Source organism: Alternaria hordeiaustralica (assembly GCF_023758085.1).
Source record: "Alternaria hordeiaustralica strain BMP 2776 chromosome Unknown scaffold_13, whole genome shotgun sequence".
In the NCBI taxonomy this organism is placed as follows: domain Eukaryota; kingdom Fungi; phylum Ascomycota; class Dothideomycetes; order Pleosporales; family Pleosporaceae; genus Alternaria; species Alternaria hordeiaustralica.
Window position 1 is genome coordinate 807760 of NW_026056785.1, and position 21920 is coordinate 829679.

Consider the following 21920-nt stretch of genomic DNA (forward strand, 5'->3'; position numbering starts at 1 on the left):
TCGCCATCCAAGATGTGGTAGAAGGCTGCTCTCAACGCATCCAACCCCGCTCATATTGCATGCCCATATCCGCTCCCCATGGGGCGCTGGAAGTAGCGCATGATAGTCTCAGTCCCATTGTAGTTGAGATGACGCTCTGGCCGTGCGTGCGATGCCCAGTTCCAGCTTCCCCTACCCCTCACACCACTGTCTCTTGCCATTGCAGGCCACGGCCGCCTAAGAAGTACCAGCGGCCTCCTCACGCTCCTTCCTCCGCGCCCGCTTCTCGAGTAGGGCGTCTCGTCGGTCGGCTAGGAGGCGGAACTGTCGGTTCTCAACACCTGTGAGCCAGTAGCCGAAGCTGCCACCGGCGCCGGCGTAGAGGGGGTAAACCCAGAGGGATTCCTTGTTGAAGAGCGGGCGCATCTCAATGCCGAGTTGCCATAGCCGGGCGGCAACGCCTGGTATATGTCGTCAGTAGAGGCCTTGGGGTATGCGCGGGCGGCTGGGGACATACCGAAACCGCTCCAGAAGAGGATCTTGTGGACCATGGTGAGCGGGTGTAGTCGTGGATGTTGTGTCGGTGTAGAGAACTCCTTCTGTGCTGCAGCAGCAATCGGGGCGGGTGTCGTGAGGCGCGTTGTCACCGCTGTACCAGTACTGGCTTTCTGGGCTGCGATGCTCCATCGTCAAGCTCCGGGACGCCAAGAACGAACCACCCACGCGGATGCGGAACCAAGGTCCGCCGACCTCACCTCCGCGACAATGCCGCCTTCGCGCCTCTCCTGATACCGTCGCTCACTTTTTAGCTTTCGCTCTACAATCCATTCACTATTACCATTCTGAGCTGGCGCACCAGCCTAGCCCCCTACGTCATTCGCTGCTCGCCAGCCTTTCCCACCCCCGTCTTGATGCGCCGGGCCGCAACACAAACGACACAAAACGACTGACCGCAATCACGTAAAATCAACCATGGCGGAAGTCGGCCGCAAGCGCCCAAGTGAAAGCGATGGAGCTGCAACTATGCGCAAAAAGCTGAGGCCATCGGAACTGCCGCTCTCACAGGCGAAGCGATCGGCCATCGACAGCCTGGTGCACATGTTCCGTAAGAAGGGCGCATACGACGACATACGCAGAGACTTGATGAAGCAATATGTGTCAGGAGTAGGTGGCCAACGATTGATTATTGTTATATGCTAGGCTAACCTTCGCGTGCCAGCCTGCTAAGGATGAACTGCAAGCCGCCCTCAAGGAGCTCGTCGACCGCGAAACCGACCGTAATCCCTCGCTGCTGTCCAAGGATCCCCGAATGGCGACTACACTTATAGAAGGCGCGGGTGAGCGCAGCGACATCTACGGCAACATTATGAACACGGTCAACACCCTGCTGGACAAACTGATCGATGAGCACGGCGTACCGAAAATGCGCGAGTACCGCATTGCCGAAATAGGCGCTGAGGCCGCTGCTGAAGAGGAGAAGCGAGGCAGTAAGAGCGAAGAGGAATGGGCTAAAGAAGCAGACGCTCGTCGAGAGAAGCGTGAGGCCCGGAGAGAAAAAGAGTTGGAGGCAGAGCGCGAGAGAGAACGTGAGGAAAGGGCAAAGAAGGAAGAGCGCAAGCGCCGCGAGAAGGAAGAGGACGAAGCCCGTGAGAAGGCGCGACAAGAGGAGAAGGAGCGTAGGCGCAAGGAGCGTGAAGAGCGCGACAAGGAAGACGAAGAGCGCCGACGCAAGGATCGAGAGAGAATTGACAAGGAGAGAGAAGAGGAGCGTCTACGCCGCGAGAAGGAGCGAGAAGAGCATGAGAAGAGCCGAGAAGCCCGTCTCAAGAAGATCCGCGAAGAAGATGCTGAGCGAGAGCGCCGCCTACAAGAGGAGCATGATCGAGATCGCGGCGGTCGCCATCGCAGTGGTCGTGGCCGTAGCAGGACTCCCGATCGCGAAAGGGACCGGCGTGGACGAGACAGGAGCAGGCGAAGGAGCAGGACAAAGACCAGGTCGCCTGAACGCCGTCTGTCGATCAAGCCTGAAGACATCAAAGTTGACGACGAGACGGCATTGGAGCTCCTGCTACAGGAAAGTGCGGAGATGAAGAAGTCACGACAACGGAGGCCTCTGCTTCCGCGATCAGAATCACTGGAACCACCTATGCGAAAAGCTCAGCCTCCCAAGTCGCTCGTTCCCCGCGATCCCGTGAAGGCTCGACTGGACAGGCTTGACAGCAGGCCTGAAAGGTCACCCAGCAAAGACGCAAAGTCCCCCGCTCCAGGTACGCCAAATGCGGCTGCGAAGGATGAGGATACCACTATGACCGATGCCCCATCCGCAACAGAGGCGGCCAAGGGTCGGTGGGATGACAAGCGACCTGAGTTGCCTTCGAAGCGTGGCAGATCCCCCAGTGTCGCGCGCAGCACAAGAGAGCGTAGCAGAAACCGATCGCAGTCTCGCGGAAGTCGGTACGACAGGCGTGGCTCGCGCTTCGAAGACGACCGCCGTTCCCGACGCGACGATGATAGACATTCTTACCGGCCCTCAAATGACGGTAGACGACGCGATCGCGACGACCGAGATGAGAAGCCGTCCCGTCGCGAGAGTCGCAGCCGCTCGCGAGAGACTCACACCAGCCGCCGCAAGTCACGCTATGAAACGCGCAGCCCGTCGCCACCTCGAGAGGAGCGTCGCAGAGATAGAGAACGTTCCCGTTCACGAGGCGGCCGTCGTGAGCGCGAGAGAACGCCTGCATCCGGGCGCCGCCGTCGCTCCAGAAGCCCCGAGAACATCGACCGTTATGTACCCGGTGGCGGTGGAGGTGGAGGTGCTGGCAGTGGCAGTGCTCGGAAGCGCGAAGACAGCCGTGACCGTAAGCGCGACGACAGTCGGCCTCGCAAGCGCGATGATAGCCGTGATCGTGCGCGTGGCTACAGGGCTCGAGACTATGACCGCTGGGATGGTGGTAGAGACCGTGGTAGTAGGCGTCTGGAGTCTGACTGCTACCAACCTGGCGGTGCTCCTGCTGCTGAGGCCGAGGATAAAGATCGGGAGCGCGAGCGCAAGCCTAGAGAGAGGAGTCGTGAGCGCAGCAGAGATAGGGGACGTGACGATAGGGATAGACGTAGGCGGAGGAGTCGCACTCCTCGGAGCCGTAGCCGGGACCGACGTCGTTGATCGGTTGAGAGGGTTTTCTTCTAGGATGTATGATTATTCGTAGGCATTTAATGTGCAAACCGTTACACGTGTACGGAGTATGCCGGGTTGGTGAGGCTACTATGCATCGAAATGTAGGTGGTGCAAGATGCTCTTGCTCAACGACTACTTTGTGTTCAACACCATCACGTTCCATATTTGATCCAGTGGCAGCGAATATCGACGGTATTACTGCAATTAGTGCTTTTGGCCATACATCCAAGGAAAGCCTTCTCTCTCCCATCTCCTTCATCACATCATCCCCAATTCCTCGCCGTCCTCCCCTCATTATCACTCAGAGTGTCCACCTCATCCACCATCGTCTCAACAAACTTACCTTCCTCTGCTACCGACACATCGTCGTCATCATCAGCTTCCCACATCACAATCCTCTTCCGCTTCTCCTTCAGCAATCTTACCTTTTTCCCTCTCCTCGGCGACTCAGACCCAGTATCAGATACAAGTGACGGCGAGGGAGACACCGGCCTACTCTGACAGCTACTCTTCAACGCGCTTTTCGATCCCGGAAGAAGACACCTCTCTCGACTCGGCGTAGGCGGCCGACTACCCACTGTAACAACAGGAAGGGGATGTTCGATTAAACACGAATCCTCTCGCTCAACAATCGGCGTCGCAGGCTCATCTTCCACAACTAGAACCTCATCTCCAAACTCCCTCTCCCACTTCTCCTTCTGCCAATCGCGCATGAAACCTGGGTTGATACTCAGCCACTTCCGTCCTGCATCTGCAACACCGTCGGGCGTAGGCATACCTTCTACATGCCAGTACAGAAGATACGTGTAGCTTCCTGCGTTCCAGCGTAGACCTGTGAAGTCTTCGACGAGGAGACCGGTGGTTACATACCATTCTATATTCTTGACCTGCAGAGCAGCGAAGGCTTCCGGGTCGCCAATGCGGAAACGCGCGTTGGGTGGCAGGGTCCAGCGGAAGGGAAGGGGTTGAGGTTCATGGAGCGATTTGGCGCGGTTGCGGAGGGATGTGGGTACTGTTTTGAGGAGTTTGTCGGTTGGGGGTTGGTTGGCCGGGCCGTGGGGGATGCGAGATTCTGTCTGGGGCACGAGAAGAGCTTTGACGGACGATGAGGTACTGGGGTCTAGGGCGTGGCGTCGTGCTCGGGGGGTGGGATCCATGAAGTCTGAGCACTCATCTTCGTCCACTATCTCTAGTGCACTGCCTTCTCTTCGAAGTGCGATCGATGCATCTGCCAGTAAACCCAACGTGAAGGTACCCGTTGGAATGGTGTCTCCGGAGTCGAATACATGGTCCAAACGGCTTTCTGTCAAGGCGCCTCGGCTGACTTCTGGGATGCTTGGGTTGTTACCGCAGACCACGAGCTCACTAGTGACTGTACGCATCAGAGGATGAGCTGCTTTCGACTCTTCTCGAAGATCGACTTTTGTGAAAAGAACAGCAGATAACAATAGCAAGGTAACGAGGGAATGTCAAAACGATGAGCAATGGCACAATAGATGAGGGGGTAGAATGGTTGCGGTGAGACTGAACTTTTACCTTATCCATGAGACCGCTGTGAAGGGCTGGTATGGAGACAGAAGACCTGGCTGGCTACCTGTTGTTCTATATATTGAAGACTACGCTGTTGATAACTCATGATCTTCATACAGAAGACTTCAATGAGGTAGGTAGACAGGAGGGTCGTGTGATACGACTTTAGTATATGAAGCTGGCGGTGTTGATTACTGAGCGTCAGATGTCTACGAACAATCCGTTGAATGAATGGTAGCGTGGGCTGTGCTAAGGCGGCATTTGAGTGAGAGCACCACTATAGTTGAAGCTGCCATTGAATCGAGTGTCCAGGAATTGACGATATCGGGCCTTTGATGATACTTGGCGTGAGTGATGCGAGGTCAGGTCGGTAGACAGAAGCAGGGACGGATGCCAAGACGGATAGGCGAGACGATCCCGGTAAGACGTGCAGTGGCGTACAGGCTTGGGGCGTCGCTGGGTCACGTATCTCGTCCATTGCGCGTGCGACTCCTCCCGTATTGGCTGACCGGCCTGCTGCCTTCCCTTCGACGTCCTTCTCTTTTCACTGCCGGCTGCCCTTGGCCACACGCTCCTTCACATCTGCACCGGCCCGCCGCGTTTCATCCCCCGTTTTTTCTTCTGCATACAACCCTGCTTTCACCTAGAAACTTTAACTTGGCGCTGCCGTCATGTTCGTCCCCGGAAAACCCAAGATCAAAACGAGAACCGTCCTCGTCAAGAAGGCGCCCGCCCCCACAGCGAACCCCTCACCATCGCCGCGACCCGGCAACGGTACACGTAGCTACAGCGCATCCGGCCCGCCAGCGAACCGATACCAGTCCACGCCGCGCTCGCAAACAGTCTCGCGGGAACCCGCGCGCAAGTCGGTTTCCGTGTCGCGTGTCGAGACCAACAAGCGTAAAGGCACCGACACGCCGCAATGGGCTAGCAGTGATGAGTCGAGCGAGGATGAGGATACCAGCCGGCTGGGCGTCAAGCGACGGAAGACGCGGCCAGCGAGTAGTAGCACTGAGCCGATGAGTCTGAACCGCGCGCTCGAGCCGGACTTGAAGCGACGTATACGGATAGTAGAGCCTGATGCCAAGGCGAAATCGAATGGCGTCAACGGCACATCGAATGGAACTGCGAACGGCACATCGAATGGCGCGTCGGATATGATGAAGATGGCGCAAGAAAACGCCGCATTCAGAAAGAAAAAGGCCGTGTCGGGGAAGAGCACTCTGAAGCACGGCTTCGAGATGACAAAAGACGATGGGGCGAAAGCCTACAAGTCCGCATTCCCCGGTAGCGAGAAGAAGTTCACCGTCGAACTCCAGTACCCCAGCCTGTCACGACCAGAAAAGTTCGAGGCAGTAGCCCGGAAAGAGGTAGACGAGGAGTACAGCCCACTAGAAGACATCTACTTCAGCATAGAGGAAATCATCCAGCACTACCTCCCGCCCGATCTCGCCAACGAGCTCTCCTCCGACGCCGAAGGCACCGTCCGCCTCCTAAAGCGAGCCGTAACCAAAGACGACCCTGAACTCTTCAAGCAAGAAATCGCCAAGTTCAACAAGCTCATCAAAGACCAATACGCCAACGGCACGATACCCCGCATCCTCGACGACATGCACGCCATCCCCCTCAGCCTCGTCAAACGCATCACCGCCCAAAGCTACAACCGCATCGTCTCCCCGCACGCCCACCGCCTCCGCAAAGTCGAAGGCAAAGAAACAACCTACGGCGAACTCCTCACGCCCTTTGTCCACAAAATCTTCGCCCAAACCGGCCTAAACTCCACCCACACCTTCGTCGACCTCGGCTCCGGCGTCGGCAACGTCGTCCTGCAGTCCGCCCTCCAAACCGGCGCCGAGAGCTGGGGCATCGAAAAAATGAAGCTCGCCGCCTCGCTCGGCACAGAACAAGCGTCTGAACTCAAAGCGCGGGCGAAGCTCTGGAACATAGCCCTCCCCCGCATCGAGCTCATCGAAGGCGATTTCCTCGAAAGCCCGGACATCGACGCTGTCCTCCGCCGCGCTGACGTTGTGCTGGTCAACAACAAGGTGTTTGGCGAGACGCTGAATAATCTGCTGTTGCAGAAGTTTCTCGACCTCAAACAGGGCTGTAAAGTCGTTAGTTTAGAGAGTTTTGGTGGCGGTGCCAAGCAGGGGGTTAGGAATGAACAGAGTATTGCTGGGCTTTTTGATGAGGAGAGGTTTGAGAGTGGGACGAATAGCGTTAGTTGGGCGGGGGAGAGTGTGGAGTATTTTATTGCTACAAAGGCGCGTTGAGGCAGGCAGGCGATTTGATTGGAGATGGTTGGTGAGTTTGTATCATATAGAAGGGATTGTAGGTCAACACTGATGGGTGGACATTTTCTTGAACATTTATTCTGGGATTCCTCACAATGCAGTTGGACGGGAGGAAGCGTAGGATGAGCGATTGAGCGAGAAAGGCTGGGCAGGTTCGTCTGGAGCATAGCACACTTGGCGTTTGATTTAACATCAATACCCCTCGATATCTTCTCTTTCTGTAGCTATTTCAGATCAGAATCTATAAACACACATGCATTGCATCGCTTTCGATTTATACATCTGCACCATGAACACTCTGCCATAGTTCTCAAATATACCGCTCTGCACAACACCTAGCACTAACCATATTCTTGTCTTCTCAAAATTTGTATTGTTGTATTATATATACCGAAGGATAGTAAAGAGCAATAATCCGCTCCGTGTATGTATGCCAAGTATTAACCCAGTCGCCCATCCCACCAAACACCAACACCGTATATGCACATTCAACCTCCCTATCCACCGTATATATCAATCATAAAGGAGCGTGTATCGGGTATCTTCCAAACCAATCGAACCGAACAAAAAAAGGAGCGACGTCGCTAATATACAAACGAAGTAGTGAAAAAAGCCTGAAAATGCAAAGCCAGTCGTGTTTCTCGTTATATATACCCTTTGTTCCATCTTCATCTTCCTCTCCTCCCTCCATCCTAACCATCATGCTGATAAGAAGGAGAAAGGCCACAAGACTTACTCACTTAACTTGATCTAAAAGAACAAAGCCATAGCGCCCAAGCCCACAGCCCCAGCAAACGGCACGCCCTTCACACCCGCCGCACCCGTCTGCACACTGGGCTGCTCCGTCGAATCCCCGCCATCACCCCCACCCGCCTGCGTCGCCTGAATCGGATCCACAAACGTATAACTCGTCATAGTGCTCGGCCTTCCCTCGGCATCCGTCGTCGTAATCAACTTGATGCTGCTAACGAGCCCACCACCAGGCGTGTACGTAGTCAAAAACGTGCTTCCCGCCTCATCCGTCGCAGTCTGCACCTCACCGGCGGTAGGCGCGTAGTCAGCCGCGGATGTGGTGACGGTGGTGCGGCCTGCGGAATCGGTGGTTGTGCGGATGACGGCGGGCCGGTTCTCGGTTTGGGTGACGGTGCTGCCGGCGGAGTTTGTACGCACGAGGGTTACGGGGACGGAGGCGGTTACTTCGGAGAGGACGCGCGTGGTGCGGACGACGGTTGTGCCGTCTTGCGTTATGGTGGCTTCGACGGGGATGATGGCGGGGCGTTGGGTGGTGGTTTGGCGGACGGTGGTGGTGGCTTGTTGGGTTGTGGTTTGTTGTTGCGTGTTGGTGACGGTGGAGGGGGGTGCGTCGTCCGAGGGTTGCTGCGATTGTTGGGGCTGCTCGGTTTGTTGAGTTTGTTGGGTCTGTTGAGTCTGCTGCTGTGTTTGTGTCTGTACTTGGGTGACGGTGGTGCCTTGTTGCGTCTGGACCTGCGTTACGGTGGTCTCGACTGCTGGCGGAGGAGCCTCGCTCGCCTGTGATGAAGGCGCGTCCTCGGTTGTCTGTTGTGGGGTTGAAGCCTCAGTGGCAGAAGCCGTGCCATTGCCCGGCGCCTGCCTCTTCTTCAAGTCGTTGACAGCGTCGACAATGAGCTTTGTAGCGAGCGCTGGGTTGTTCTCGTGCACATGTTCGACGCCGCGGTGGTGCGACTCAAACACGCCGTTCTTGAAGTCCTTCAGTCCGCTCAGTGCTGCTTGAAGAGATTCTTCTGGCAGCGCGTTCAGCAAGTCCTGGAACGCTTCCTGTGCAGTCGCATAGATGGTCTTTGGGTGATCGTCTCGCTTGTTTGGTGAAGCAGCAACGGCAGTGCTGAACAATGGCAGGGCCAAAACGGCCAGCTGGCAGAAGGAACGCATCGTGGTGGAATCGGCGTGCGGAACGAAAGCGAAGGTGGATTCTCAGCGAAGAAGAACAGAAACTGCGACAAGCGTGTTAGCACCTCGTCATGACTGGAATCAAGGCCGTAAATTGTGTACAAGAAAAAGAACGTAAAGCGCAATGGGCTGATGTGAATGCGAAGACGTCGCGGACTGGAGAGCAGGCTTACACGGAATCTGTCGCTTCCGAGTGGCTGGGTTGCAGGTGTCTGACGCCACAGCCCGATAATCGATAGCCTGTAGACTTCCAATGTTCAACGTTCCCGTTTCTTTTTGCCGACGCGTAAAAGAAAGCGAGCGTAATTATTCGTTTGGTCGTTCGGGGATGATCTCAACAACGAGCGTGGTCTTCGCAAGAGTCAGTCGAAACAAGCGGAGTCGTGGACCGTAAAGTCGGTAAAAAAGGCGTTGGAAGCGTGTGATAGTGATGAGGAGAAACGGCAGATCAGTCCTTAAGGCAGAAGGCGATACGGTTACTGTACGAGTTGAGCACCAAGCATCTTTGGGTAAGGCGTTGCTGATACAGGTGCCGCTAGGTGCGTCTTACTTGACAGAAACACGAGGTTTGGACCCGCTGTTTGTCATGGATCCCATCGTCACTTTCGCCTCTTGACCACGCCCTAAACAAGCCAAGCTTCAGCATCCCGATTTTCCGCTGAAGATCATGCTCCAGTGCTCTCCACTGAACTGGAACTATTTGCAGTTCGAATAGACGTTCGCGCATACCGAGTTCCAAACATCTTCACACCAGTCCTTCCTATCGCAGCGCAACCGATCGATACTCCAGACGACTGTGCCATTGAAACCTCGGCCTTGAAACACGAACCAAAAAAAGTTGGCACGTAAACCTCGGGGTCGGTATATGCAACACCCCCTGCAAACGCAGAAACGGTAGGAGCCTGGAGCCCTTTCCGCGCCAGTGGCCTCGCTTGGTCGCAAGCCAGAACGTCATGCATGGACCGAGCCACCGGCGAGACGAACTGGAACGTTCAACCCGATAATAGCTTGCCCGCGGTCCGCCGGGGGAACAAGTGTCGCTCTGTTCGCATGTTGAAACCCTGCTGAGGCTCTCACGGAGCACTCGACGTGTTGGTAGTCACTGCGATGTGTGCATTGCGATAGCATCGTCATCGCAATCTCAAATTCTTGGTCCAGCACCATCGTCCATGATATTGAATTTTGTTTTTCGCAATCATCATCATCTCTTCGTGTTCAAATCAGACGAGACGACATGTTCTCGCTCTTCTCGTATCTCACACTCCTTTGCTATCCACTACACCATCCAATTATCCACTAACAAACGCGTATCTCACACATTTGCAACTCCGCTCCGCTGCCAGCAGGCGTGATCTATTTTTAATCAGAGACAGGGCATGATTGGGACGCAGGACGGGGCTAGCGCCGAACTTGAGAGAAGACTGATGACTGCTGCGCATTGCAATTCGAGACTAGTAGATCAGAACACCTCAGAACACCAAAACGAGCATTGCGGGACTCGGCCTAGATGCATCTCACTGGTGGGGATACTGGATATGCAACGACGCAGACGCACAATCTAGACATGGCGCTATAAGTCTATGTGTATGTCGCCACGACGCTATAGCTATTTGTGCTTATGTTGAGGGATTGATGCGGACTTCGGCAGCGACGGCAGCGCAGTGTCAGACACCGTCGGCACTCAACATGTAACGTTGCTTTTTCTACTGCACTAATCAAAGTGTGGGGTATTTTGCAATACAGCTACTGTGCTCTTTAGCTGTCATATATAGATGATTTTGTCGAACGTTTCAGTATTGATCACAATTGCTCTTCTTGTTCAGTACACAGTAATCATGAAGAATGAGAATGAATTATCATGAATATGTGCCACAACGCTATGCATCATCGCAACGCTCACAAAATGCTCGCTAGCACGCTTCATCGTTTCGTGGCAAATATGCCGTATGCAAAATCTCCCATGCTACATACACACTTTTTTCTTCGGCCCATAATGTACTGCCAAGGGTGCTATGCATTATTCTACACATCACGCTCAATCCATGAACACCCTGAATACCTACATCTCCTTCCGAACTCATGCTCGTACGTCATTGAGGTCGACAGCGACCACCGCGATCTCTAAGGCGCTGGCTCGCCTCTTGGGACGAATGGAGGTGACGACTGACCATCAGATGGCGGTGCATCCGAATTTGTCTCTCGGTTGACCGTCTGAGGAGTGACAGTAGTAGTCGAGTTGGATGAAGAATGAAGAGGCCCCGAAGGTGTTGACACTGGCTGAACAGGTTCCGAGGTAGTTGTTGAGGCCTCGGGTTGGGTGGCTGCGCCAGCTTCTACCTGCTGCGTACTGTCGACATTCAGGGGTGATGGTGCTTTAGCGAATGGCTGCACAGGAGGCGTTGTAGTGACGGGTGACTTGGAATTCCTGTCCGGGGATCGCGCAACTGATCGGGGTTCAGTCAGTGCAGCTGGGAGATCTGTCCGCAGAGCCATGGCAGGACTCATCCTGGGCTTCGGGCTTCCCGGCATAGGTACGTTCGGGGGCGTTGGACTCATCCCGGTAGGCGTAACGTCGCTGGATTTGTCTGCTTTAGGTTGAGGCTCCTCCACCGGTGGTGGTACATCTGGTGCTCGTCCTCGAACGGCGAAGGATTCTGTTGAATTCATCATGTTCTGGGGAGAAGGGAGATGACTAGAGCTGCCCGGTGGACTCTTGGCTCTTTCTCTCCGATCTAAACGCTCTTTATGATCCTGTCGGCGCTTATGGAACCAGTCGAATGCACCTTTCTTGTCGGATCTGTCGTGATCAGGGGGACTGCTGCCGAATAGCATCGACGTTTCAGAGCCGTGATTCGACTCGTACTGCCCACTTCTGCGTCCTCCGCCCGTCCATCCGGAACTACTCGCGAACGAGCTCATACTCTTGTCGGCGCCAGGTACTGAACCGTGGAGATCTGTCTGACTTGCTGTCGGCGTTGCCTTGCTTTCCCCTCGTCTGTGGCCTTTCCAAAAACTGCGCTTCTCCTCTCTTGGTTGTTCTTCCAGTTGCTCGTTCTCCGAGTATTCTGTTGCCGTCGAATGAGATCTGAAACTAGCAGAAGGCGACATGCTAGGTTTGAGTGTGTTCCCGGAGGCCCGCGAGGAGCCTGTGTCTTGCAAAACCTCTCTAGAGCTGTTGGCGTGCGACTGACCATGGGCAAAGGGAAGCGAGGGTGGCTGCAGTGGCGAAGGAGGTCCGTGAGAAAATTGACCACCAAACCCTGAATCGCTACCACCAAGAGAGTGCGTGGAGCTATGCGTACTCTGGCTGATACTGTTCGGCAACCTCTTCTTCTGCAGCTTGTTCGGTTTCCGTCCGTCTTTCGCTTCCTTGGACTCGTTCGGAGGGGATGCCGCAACCTTGGCTAGAATTTGTGTAAATGTACGAACAGCAGGAGTCATCTCAATTGACGGGCCTGAGTCAACAGGCCCTTCCAAGAACTCTGACCGCTCACGCGTTGGCGTGTGACGAGGACTACGCTGAGGACTACGTGGACCGGGAGTAGTGGACCTTGAAGGTAACAAGTTCTGCGCCGACTGGGCGACGACGTTCGGGGTAGTGGGCTGACTCGGTGGGATGACGCCCGGAGACGGCAGAGGGAACCCGCCTGGCATGTTGTGGGTGGCAGGTGTGACTGCGGGTCTATTCTGTGAAGGCTCTGTCGGTTGCATAGCCATTCCCTGTTGGGGGAAGGGTTGGTATGGGACCGGCATCTCGATCTTGTTCGGTGGCATGGTCTGCGCACGTTGTGGCGGTGGCAGTTCCTGATCGGCAGGCTGTGTGGCTGATATTTGCTCCGCTGCGGGTGCGACCGCCTGTGGGGCTTCCTTCGTTCGTATAGGCAACTCCATCTCCTGCTGTGGGGCAACATTCTCAGGAACATCAGCAACCTCTGGGGGCATGGGAGACGAAAGAGGGCTCTTGGTCTCTTCAGGGCCGATTTGCTTTGCAGCAGGGAAGCGGGGACTCCCAAGCCCCGGGGAGCGCTTTGAGGGCAGCGTGTTGCTTCGGTGCACTCCAGAGGTCGTGGTCGAGACGAATGATGGTGCGATTGGGCTGGGAACAGCGGGCGAGTGTCGTGAACGCTTCGAAGACGTGGATACATTCCTGCGGACGCCGCCATACATGCGAAGGCTTTCTGCACCAGCGCTCGAAGTGGTCGAAGCCGATCGCCCGATGCCAGAACTATTGCGGGGTGTGGTGGGTGTCCTTGCCTGTGGGGTAGAAGGCCCGCTTTCAATGTGCTTAACGGTACCTTCATCGACAGCTGTGCCTTCCATACCAATTAAGAAGTGATCCTGGTTGTCGATGAGAAAGATGAGCACGTCCTGGCTCAGACGATAATCTTGTGGAGACATATCGTGCTGCGGATGTGAGAGCAGTCCGGGCTGGAAGATGGCAGCCAAATTGGACGTTGTCATCTTGTTAACATCAGCCTTGGCGGCAAAGACTGCGAGCAAGTCTAGGATGTACAGCAGCAATTGCCGGTTCAAAGACGGCAACGCCTTAATCTGATGTTGATATATGCGCACAGCCGCATCGGGATCGAAGCCTCCGACTGAAGGCTGCTGTCCTTCACTGGCGCCTACTGCCTCAGCCTGATGGCCTTTGAGCGGATTCCGGAAGGGGTCATAATGTTGCAGCGGTATTATAGGCTCCGGGAGATTGTTGAAGTAGCGGCGCAGAATATTGGCGGCGTCATGTACAGTATAGCCGGACCAATCCAGACCTTTTCCATAGCGGGGTGGGGTGTCAAAGGCCGTCCGGAGTTCCTTGATGCGCTTCTCGGAGCCTGCTAATCGGAAGATGCCTTCTACGTCGGTCGCTGTGCGCTGTTAACAGCTGATGGGTGATGGGATTAGCTTCACTGACCCTTTTCCTTCAGAAAGACACCGCATTTGGCGACGACTATTGGGACGTAACCATAGATGTAGCTTTCGCCGTGCTCGTTGAATAGCGAAATAGCGACGTTGGCATAGGGTATGCTTTGTATGAGGGGTACACCAAAGATGCCAGGGAGGGCGGGTTCTACGTGCGGCCACAACAGTCAGTGATTGTTCGCGACAAGAAGAGGCGGGGAGCTGCAGGCACAGTCGCAGCGCATTGCTGGCTTCAGCCGCCAACGAGGCTGAACTCGCGGACTCGACATGTGAAAATGCTGGCAGTGGTGTCGTACCTTTCTCGTCCTCCTTTTTCGCGGGGCGCTTGCTGAACTGCCTCCACCACGATGTCAAGTCTCGACGCGACGAGGCAGGTTCTGGTGTCGCGAACGGGGCGGGCTGGGGCTCGCCATTGCGCACGCGCGGCGTGTTGGGGTTGGTGTGGGTGCCTGCGGGAGCCATGGCAGGCGGTGGTGTGGAGAGCGTCGCAGCTCCAAGGGTGTAATATGGCGGTCGTGGAGCGCAGCGTCTGGCGTGTGTCCAGGTACAGGTGGGCCCGAAGTGGGCAGGCGGCAGCTGTCTGGGGGCCGCTATGTGACGTCGGAGGGTAGCGAGTCGAGGAAGCGAGGTAGCGAGCGTGCGCGAGATGTCAGCGGGGTCGTGACGGCGTTCGTGTAGGCGGATCCTGCAATATTGACGTCTTCCTTGGTGGAGAGCAGAGCGAGCGAGCTGCTGGCGCGAGACTGGGTCTAGGACGCGACGGGCGGTTAGGGGTACAGGTACAGCTGCAGGATGTCGTCGGAGGGTTCAGCGGCCTGGTCGGGCGCAATATCGAGGCGCGCCTGAAACTGTGGCTCGAGGCGACTTGGGCCTGCAGGGTCGGCGTCTGGGGAGGGCAATGATCGCAGTCGGGGCGAGGCAGTCGAGTGGCAGCCCGCTGCTCGACTGACGAAGAGCAGCAGGTTAGCGGCCGTGATGTGTGGCTGCGGGCCAATTGTGAGCATCCAAGGAAGACGGCACGGCGTCGCCTGACTGACAGACACAAACGCGAGGCTTGAGGCCCCTCGACGGCAAAATACAGCGGCGATCAATACGGGTAGCGGATGCAGCTGGCTATTAAGAGGCCATGTTATTGTGTTATTATTTTGCTATGCTGGAGTCGGTTCCAATAATAACGACCGTCTTGGCGGGAAAGGTACAGGTCAGGTACTGGTACGGCCATGCAGCGGGAGCCACACAATATTGGTGCGACGCATCCATTGCCACATACTGTCCAAAGTGCCTTCCAAGATCTGTCCCAGAGACGACCCGCTGAATGCGGCTGCCATGAAGTCTCCACGCCTGCTTCCCGTGGTTCGGTGACTGGAGAGCGTGGACGGGCCGCCCGGTGGCCTAGCTCGCGTCTACACTTTTGGGTGCAGGCTCGTCAGCACAGCATCCAGACAACCACCCGACGTCATACCAAATTTCCGCGTCGAGCCACCCTTCCGTAAACAATAATCCTGCCACCACACACGACCAGGCATCATGGAGTCGTATGTACTTGCCCCAATTGGCATCACAATAACTAATCACATGTAGACTCACAGCATCTGAGCAGCGCGAGCTGCAGTCGCGCATGGAGAAGAAGCAGATGAAGGAATTCATGAACGTACGACATCCGCATTCTATGCTGCACGACAACAATACTGACCATCACAGATGTACTCCAACCTCGTCCAGCAATGCTTCGACCACTGCGTCAACGGCTTCGAGAGCAAGTCCCTCACCTCGCGCGAAGAGAGCTGCGTTATGCGATGCGTCGACAAGCACATGAAGGGCTCCCAGCGATTAGGCGACCGCTTCCAAGAACAAAACGCTGCCATGGCACAACAAGGTGGCATGGGCGGAAGATAAAATTCTGCGAGATGAGCGTACGTCGTCAGCTATGAGCCGGTAGCAGGCTCAGCGGCGGCGGTGGCTATTTCATGTTATTTGGATCACAATATCTGTACAATAGAAATGATTTCTGGAATCTGGCTGGGAGGGGGCTATGATCTATGGCCTTGGTCAAGCAAGCTACAACCTTGCACTCAAAATCAACAAGCGCTCAGTTGCCGCTGTCACATGTCTCCGCTTCATGCCTATCTGGGACGAAATGTGCGGTGAATGTGTTTGCAGATGGCTAGCCGGTTTGTACGCGTGCAAATCGAGTCGCAGCTGACAAGCTAAAGGCGCCCGAATTCCAATGCTAGCTGTTCACAGCCGCGAACGTCGTCATGAGAGTGCCACGAAACACCAGTTCGGCCCTTCTAAGATACGGTGTTGTGGCGCACCACTCTGCGTGCACTATGGGCAATCTTCAAGAAATCCAGACGCGGCCAATCAAGCGCGCACAGGTCTACGAAGACATCGAGGCTGTACTGTGTGCGCTCGCTGCAATCTCCACGATGATCGCCTTTAGCGGTGGCTGTGCTGCATCTCCCAAGCCCTTGGCTGCCAGCCTATGACGCAGCAGCTACCGCTTCACCGACCCTGTTCTTGCCCTGAATCTCCTCCAGCCTCCCACACACCTCCTATATAACACACGCGCTGCGATCACCTTCCAGCTACACCACAACAAGAACTCTGCACAAAGAAAGCGATTCGCCAACTTCCAAACCTAAACTACTACCTCTACCAACCAACAAACACAAGCAACCATGGGTCTCATGTGGCATAAGGGCTTTGGCGGCAAGCACGCCGGTAAGTGGCCCGCTTTGGAGCCGTCTGTTCCGGACACAGGCACCAGTTGCTGACAAGATACTAGGTGGTGGTGTTGTCGCTGACCGTCACGGCGTCCGCCGCGCTCCCTTCCGCTTCTCTTGCGGACGCTTCAGCTGCTTCCGCTAAGCTAGTCGCCGACCCTTGACGACGATTCACGACCTGTAAGCTTTCTGCACGACATTCTACGATGACTAGTCCTGACTTTTCCAGCTTCCATATCCCACATTTCGATGATTTCCTCTTGCGACGGCGTTGGTGCGATTGAATACGCATGGCGGCGCGTACTTCAAGGAGAAGTTAGGCGATACCACGAGCATACATCTGCGACGCAGTTTCATGCTTCACAATACCCTCAGTAGCCTAATACAACATGTCTATTCTTCACTGCACTTCCACACTCGTCGCACGCAATCATTCGTCCTCCAGGGCTGTGTACACAACAAACAAGACAATCTGGAACATGACGTCAGAGCCCACATCCTTGTCACAGCTCCACATCCCAAATCCATCACGCGCCACAATGTCAAACCTCATGGCGGGGCAACCGCGCAGGCACACAGCTCCAAGCAAAGCCAATGGGTGAATATCGCAACGGTACCAACCCACGATATAGCAAGATGCGGTCCATCCTCATCATCAACCCAAACTCCACGGAGCAAATGACCAACGGCCTGAAGCCGCTCGTCGACGCCCTGCAGTTCAAAGACGTTACTCAGCACCACTCACCACACCCACCCAGCAACTAACCACAGCTAGCAGACCGCTCACGAGTACTTCACCGCCCCCTCCGGCCCCAAGAGCATCAACAACGAAGACGATGCCGCAGAATCAGTCAAGCACTGCCTCCCCGCTCTCCGCGAACAACTCGCCCGCCACGATGCCTTCCTCGTCGCGTGCTACAGCCAACACCCGCTCGTCCCGCTCCTCAAAGAAGAACCCGCCATAAGAGATACGAGAAAACCTGTCACGGGTATCTTCGAAGCTAGTGTTGGTGCCTCTCTGCAAGCTATCCACCCCGACGAGAAATTCGGCATAGTAAGCACGGGCAAAGTCTGGGAGACTATCCTCACGGATGCTACAATCGCCTTTTTGGGCACGGGCTCAGACGCGGGGAAACGGTTTGCAGGCGTTGAGACAACGGGGCTCAATGCGACGGATCTGCATGATGCGCCTGCTGAGGAGGTGAGGAAGAGGATGAAGGATGCGGTTAGGAGGTTGTTGGGTAAAGGGAAAGTGGGCGCGATTTGTCTGGGTTGCGCGGGTATGGCGGGCATGGATGAGATGGTTAGGGAGGCTTGTGTGGAGGAGTTGGGGGAGAAGGAGGGAGGTAGGGTGAGGGTTGTGGATGGGGTTATGGCGGGGGTTGCGTGGTTGGATGGGGCTGTTAGGGCTGGGTTCTAGGATGATATTATGTACATGTAGTAAATGTCTGTTTGTGAAGACCTTGGATATGCGCCATAGATCTGTAGAAACCTGATCAAGCCGCAGCGGGTGGTTGCGACATCTCCAGCGCTGGTGCAGACCAAAGACGGGATGACGTAGGCGGAGGGGAGGTGGTGGAGGTCTCTTCCCTCTACTTACGTGTGATGTCCCTAGGGAAGACTGAACACCCGTAAGATGGATGAATATAATGAAGCGAAATTCATATTCAGATAGCATTGATTCAACTTGGGAGACCCAGAATGTTCGATGTCAAGCTGTACTACTGTAGATGCTGTTTGAGTACGGTGTTGGACCTTGTGTTTTTTGGACGCCTAGTAAATAGACGTTACCCTTGTGAGACTTAATCTTTTTTCGGACTTGAGATGCCCATTTGAATCTGCTAGTATGGAATCGCAGTGCTGTAGTAGCATGTGAAGCGACCGCGGGTAGTTGCGATGGCCGTTGCCGGGTGCTAATCATAGGCCGGATGACGTATCCGCAGGCCCACAAGTTCGGACCCTCGATTATGCCACCGATATAACCTCAACTGTATGCTTCACGCTTCACTCAAGCCTCGCAAACCACAAATCTCGCAGTCGCCATTTATAGTGTTAATTTTCTATACACCATCATGCAGTCGCTGCCAAACGAGCTGCTGGCTCAGATCGCCTCGCATCTCGCAGACCAAGCCCCATCAATCACCAAATTCCACCACGAGCCGTCTTCGCAATTAACGAACTCTGATTCTATACCCTTGAAGACCCTCTCCCTAGTGTCATGGATGTGGAGAAAGGTCGTGCTTCCAAATCTCTTCCAATACGCCCGTATAGCACTGGACAAGGAAGCACTATGGGTACCAATGGATGCGCGACTCGTCGATAGCATGCAGGGAGAGCTATCCAAGTTGAGTAACCACGAGTTCATGATTTACACAAAACTTCGCAGCAAGTTCAAGAGCACCTCTGGATCTGCTTTCGAGCCGGCTATGGACGACGTGCTTATCCAGTTGTGCCGCATTCAGGATGGAGACGAACATCTCAAGGCGACACTGCGAGCGGCGTGGATCCCGCATCTTTCGAAGGACTTCGACAGGTTCACGCAGTTTGTCATGCAGAATGATTTGAAACGCCACATCAAGAGCTTGGTGGTGCATACAGATCAAGAATACAACCTGTGGCATGTATCCACCGCTCACGACCACATGCTGAGCTCAGTCACCGATATTTGGACAAAGACATTTTCGTGTCTAGAGCCTACACGTATCGTTGTCGCTGCACCACCAAAAACCATGGCCGCACTGGTAGATTCTGCCGTGGGCACCAACGACAACTGGGCTTTTGAGATGAAGATGCACTACCTCGAGCTCCTCCAGAAAGAGCCTCCACCTGACAAGACTCCGGATAGCGAACCCCGGTATTCTAGCTGCCAACTCCTGCGGTCAAGACCCTGGCACCACCTCGGCTACAACGAAGGTTCTTCCATAACCGTATACAGCACCTACGAATTCCATCTCATGGTGCCGCCCCGCATCCTCGAACTCCTCCTCTACCGTATTGCCAGCTTTGCCAAGAAAACGGAATTCTGCCGCCACTTCACGTCGTTTAGCTTCACCGCTGTTTTCCCTCTGTTATCAGGTCTCACCCCCGTACTGTGCGGCATGCACATGATCCCGTCCATCACAAAGGCTACTTTCCAGCTCGCCCCCGGCCCCGAGAACGACCTCCTCAGCGACGCGAGCAAGCGGCGCAAAGCCCAGTCTTCGGATTTCTGGTCCGAGTGGCGCATGGGATACAAGCAGATTGCTGATTTTGAGTTCTTTAGAAAGGGTAAGATGGGGGGCGCGAAGAGTGCGTGTAGGACGTTGACGGAGATTGTGAGTAGGGACTGTTATACGGGACAGTTGAGTGATGAGGTTACGGAGGCTGTGGAGTGGGGTTTGAAGAGGGATGGGTTTGGGTGGAAGGGGGATGGGGTGGGGAGGTGGGTTAGGGATTTGGAGGAGGGGGAGCACCTTGTATAGGAAGAAAATTGAATAGGTCTGTTGCCTATATCGATGTTGGGTTACTGGCTTTGTGTGTTTTTATGTTGATGTAGGCTGCAGACCTATTCAGGATTTTACGCATGCGGTGTAAGAGCTGCAGCATGGGATGCCGCATACACCTTCACGCTACATTTCAAGTCGTAAGCCTAATTTGAATTTGACATATGGGCTTCTTCGGACCCCCCGTATTTTCACATGTCTAATCAGCGAAGGCCTCGTCACAATATTGACACCACCGTCACATCACCACACCAGCACTTCCATACCCACGTCTCCCTTTCTCCCATCCCCAACTCTACTACCTTACACTCTCCCCTGACCCCCCACCATCTTCTTCGACCCAACATCCCAGCATACAAAATCCAATGATCGAGCCCGTCATAGCAACAGCCCTCATACTCTCCATCCTCGCCCTCATCGCCTACTATCTCCAACCACAACAACCACACCACCAACGCCACTACTACCACCAAGTCAGAAGATCGCGCGTCATGACTGATCCCCAGCGTCGTGGACGTGGTGGTGGTGTGGAGCGAGGAGCGGAGAGAAGAGGAGGAGGAGGGGAAGTGGAGGTGTACGAGCAAGAGAATGAAGAGGGAGAAGGTGGAGATGACGGTAGAGGGGAGGTGGCGATTGGAGTACGGGAGTCGGGTTTGATTGGGAGGGGAGTTGTGGGGAGTAATTTGGGTTTGAAAGGGGGTGGGGATGACGGAGATAAGGAGAGGCTGGGGGCGAAGGGAACTGGGGAGTGTCATGGAAGGGATGCGGACGGTGTAGACGTATCAACGCGAGATTCAGATGTGTATACGGAGGCTGGTTTACAACGCGGATCCCCGCCGATCATACGCATCACCGCCCCCGATGACAACATCGCCTCTACAATCTTACCAATTTACGACGCGGAGCATGGAATTGCTCCAGAGAGCTGTTACTACAACACACTTGACCAACAGCGTAGACAGCGCGTTCGGTTTGATGAGGCGCTTAGGATGCATAGTTATGGTGGGAGTCAGTATGTGGGGAGGGTGGTGGACAGGGATGTTTAGAGGAGGGCAGTGGTAAAGATGGAAAGGGAAGATGATTAAGCGAAAGTGTAGGGAGAGATTGTTTGAGGAACGGTAATGAGGTCGGTGCTAGATATTTTGATTGGGTGTGTTGGTGCTGTGAAGTATCGAGCTCCTCTTGTGTATTGGTCCGTACTTAGAAAACACTCTCGGTAATGCATGCGCGGATCTTCCTCAACACCATGAAGGTATATCGACTCTTATCCTAGAGTGTCTGCACGTTAAATAATGCAGATGGTTTCTTCTTGGCTCTCCTCGAACCAGCCTCTCATCTCACTGTACCCTCCGTGTCCATGAGACACAACCACTCCCACTCGATAATAAGTTCCCAATTCATATGCAGGATGAAGTAACAAAGCCCGTAGCCCTGGTGCTTCTGCTCTATCCTCGTTATCGATGCGGTACAGGAGTATCAGCATAAGACTATCTAGTCCTGCTTCATTTTCTTTGTGGGGCCAGTCCGTGACGACGTGAATACTATCATTGCTAAAGTTTTTGTCGAAGAGATACCAACATTCTGACCATCGGATTCCTCTGTCCGGCATTCGAGCCATTTTCCCGCGAATTTGAAGGAATCCTCCAGACACCCGTCCAAACGGGTCCTCGGAATCAATTTGCGTATCAACATCCATCATAGTTGATTCTTCAAACACAATCGCACCTCGGTCTCTCATGCCTGCCACAGCTGAGGACGCCGCCCAGGACCATGAAGGAGCAACATAATTTCGTTCTCGGATATTCAGTATGTGAGCCTCGAGACTACGCAAGGGCAAATCCTGAGTTCGAAGACTTCCCCAGGTCAACCCGCATTGCAAATCACC

General features: G+C 54.8%; 9 protein-coding genes across 9 annotated transcripts; 5 read left to right on the plus strand and 4 right to left on the minus strand.

Annotated features, from left to right (window-relative positions):
* Window positions 1–216: 216 nt before the first annotated feature.
* J4E84_006813 (uncharacterized protein) lies at window positions 217–530 on the minus strand (the record flags this gene model as incomplete). Its single annotated transcript, XM_049389400.1, has 2 exons — window positions 217–440; window positions 497–530. The coding sequence occupies 2 exons, from the start codon at window positions 528–530 to the stop codon at window positions 217–219; spliced, it is 258 nt and encodes an 85-aa protein (XP_049243109.1).
* A 421-nt stretch (window positions 531–951) lies between these two features.
* J4E84_006814 (uncharacterized protein) lies at window positions 952–3142 on the plus strand (the record flags this gene model as incomplete). Its single annotated transcript, XM_049389401.1, has 2 exons — window positions 952–1143; window positions 1199–3142. The coding sequence occupies 2 exons, from the start codon at window positions 952–954 to the stop codon at window positions 3140–3142; spliced, it is 2136 nt and encodes a 711-aa protein (XP_049243110.1).
* Window positions 3143–3417: 275 nt separating this feature from the next.
* On the minus strand, window positions 3418–4536 carry J4E84_006815 (uncharacterized protein; the record flags this gene model as incomplete). The annotated part of the gene is made up of 1 exon (XM_049389402.1): window positions 3418–4536. One exon carries the CDS (start codon window positions 4534–4536, stop codon window positions 3418–3420), a length of 1119 nt encoding a protein of 372 aa, XP_049243111.1.
* Window positions 4537–5355: 819 nt separating this feature from the next.
* J4E84_006816 (uncharacterized protein) lies at window positions 5356–6957 on the plus strand (the record flags this gene model as incomplete). The annotated part of the gene is made up of 1 exon (XM_049389403.1): window positions 5356–6957. One exon carries the CDS (start codon window positions 5356–5358, stop codon window positions 6955–6957), a length of 1602 nt encoding a protein of 533 aa, XP_049243112.1.
* Window positions 6958–7728: 771 nt separating this feature from the next.
* On the minus strand, window positions 7729–8889 carry J4E84_006817 (uncharacterized protein; the record flags this gene model as incomplete). Its single annotated transcript, XM_049389404.1, has 1 exon — window positions 7729–8889. The coding sequence occupies one exon, from the start codon at window positions 8887–8889 to the stop codon at window positions 7729–7731; it is 1161 nt and encodes a 386-aa protein (XP_049243113.1).
* Window positions 8890–11028: 2139 nt separating this feature from the next.
* Window positions 11029–13845, minus strand: J4E84_006818 (uncharacterized protein; the record flags this gene model as incomplete). The annotated part of the gene is given in 3 exon segments (XM_049389405.1): window positions 11029–13779; window positions 13820–13826; window positions 13841–13845. The coding sequence occupies 3 exon segments, from the start codon at window positions 13843–13845 to the stop codon at window positions 11029–11031; spliced, it is 2763 nt and encodes a 920-aa protein (XP_049243114.1).
* A 1627-nt stretch (window positions 13846–15472) lies between these two features.
* TIM9 (protein transporter tim9) lies at window positions 15473–15723 on the plus strand (the record flags this gene model as incomplete). The annotated part of the gene is made up of 2 exons (XM_049389406.1): window positions 15473–15478; window positions 15529–15723. The coding sequence occupies 2 exons, from the start codon at window positions 15473–15475 to the stop codon at window positions 15721–15723; spliced, it is 201 nt and encodes a 66-aa protein (XP_049243115.1).
* Window positions 15724–17189: 1466 nt separating this feature from the next.
* J4E84_006820 (uncharacterized protein) lies at window positions 17190–17973 on the plus strand (the record flags this gene model as incomplete). The annotated part of the gene is made up of 2 exons (XM_049389407.1): window positions 17190–17279; window positions 17332–17973. 2 exons carry the CDS (start codon window positions 17190–17192, stop codon window positions 17971–17973), a joined length of 732 nt encoding a protein of 243 aa, XP_049243116.1.
* Window positions 17974–18625: 652 nt separating this feature from the next.
* Window positions 18626–20014, plus strand: J4E84_006821 (uncharacterized protein; the record flags this gene model as incomplete). Its single annotated transcript, XM_049389408.1, has 1 exon — window positions 18626–20014. One exon carries the CDS (start codon window positions 18626–18628, stop codon window positions 20012–20014), a length of 1389 nt encoding a protein of 462 aa, XP_049243117.1.
* Between the last annotated feature and the right edge of the window lie 1906 nt (window positions 20015–21920).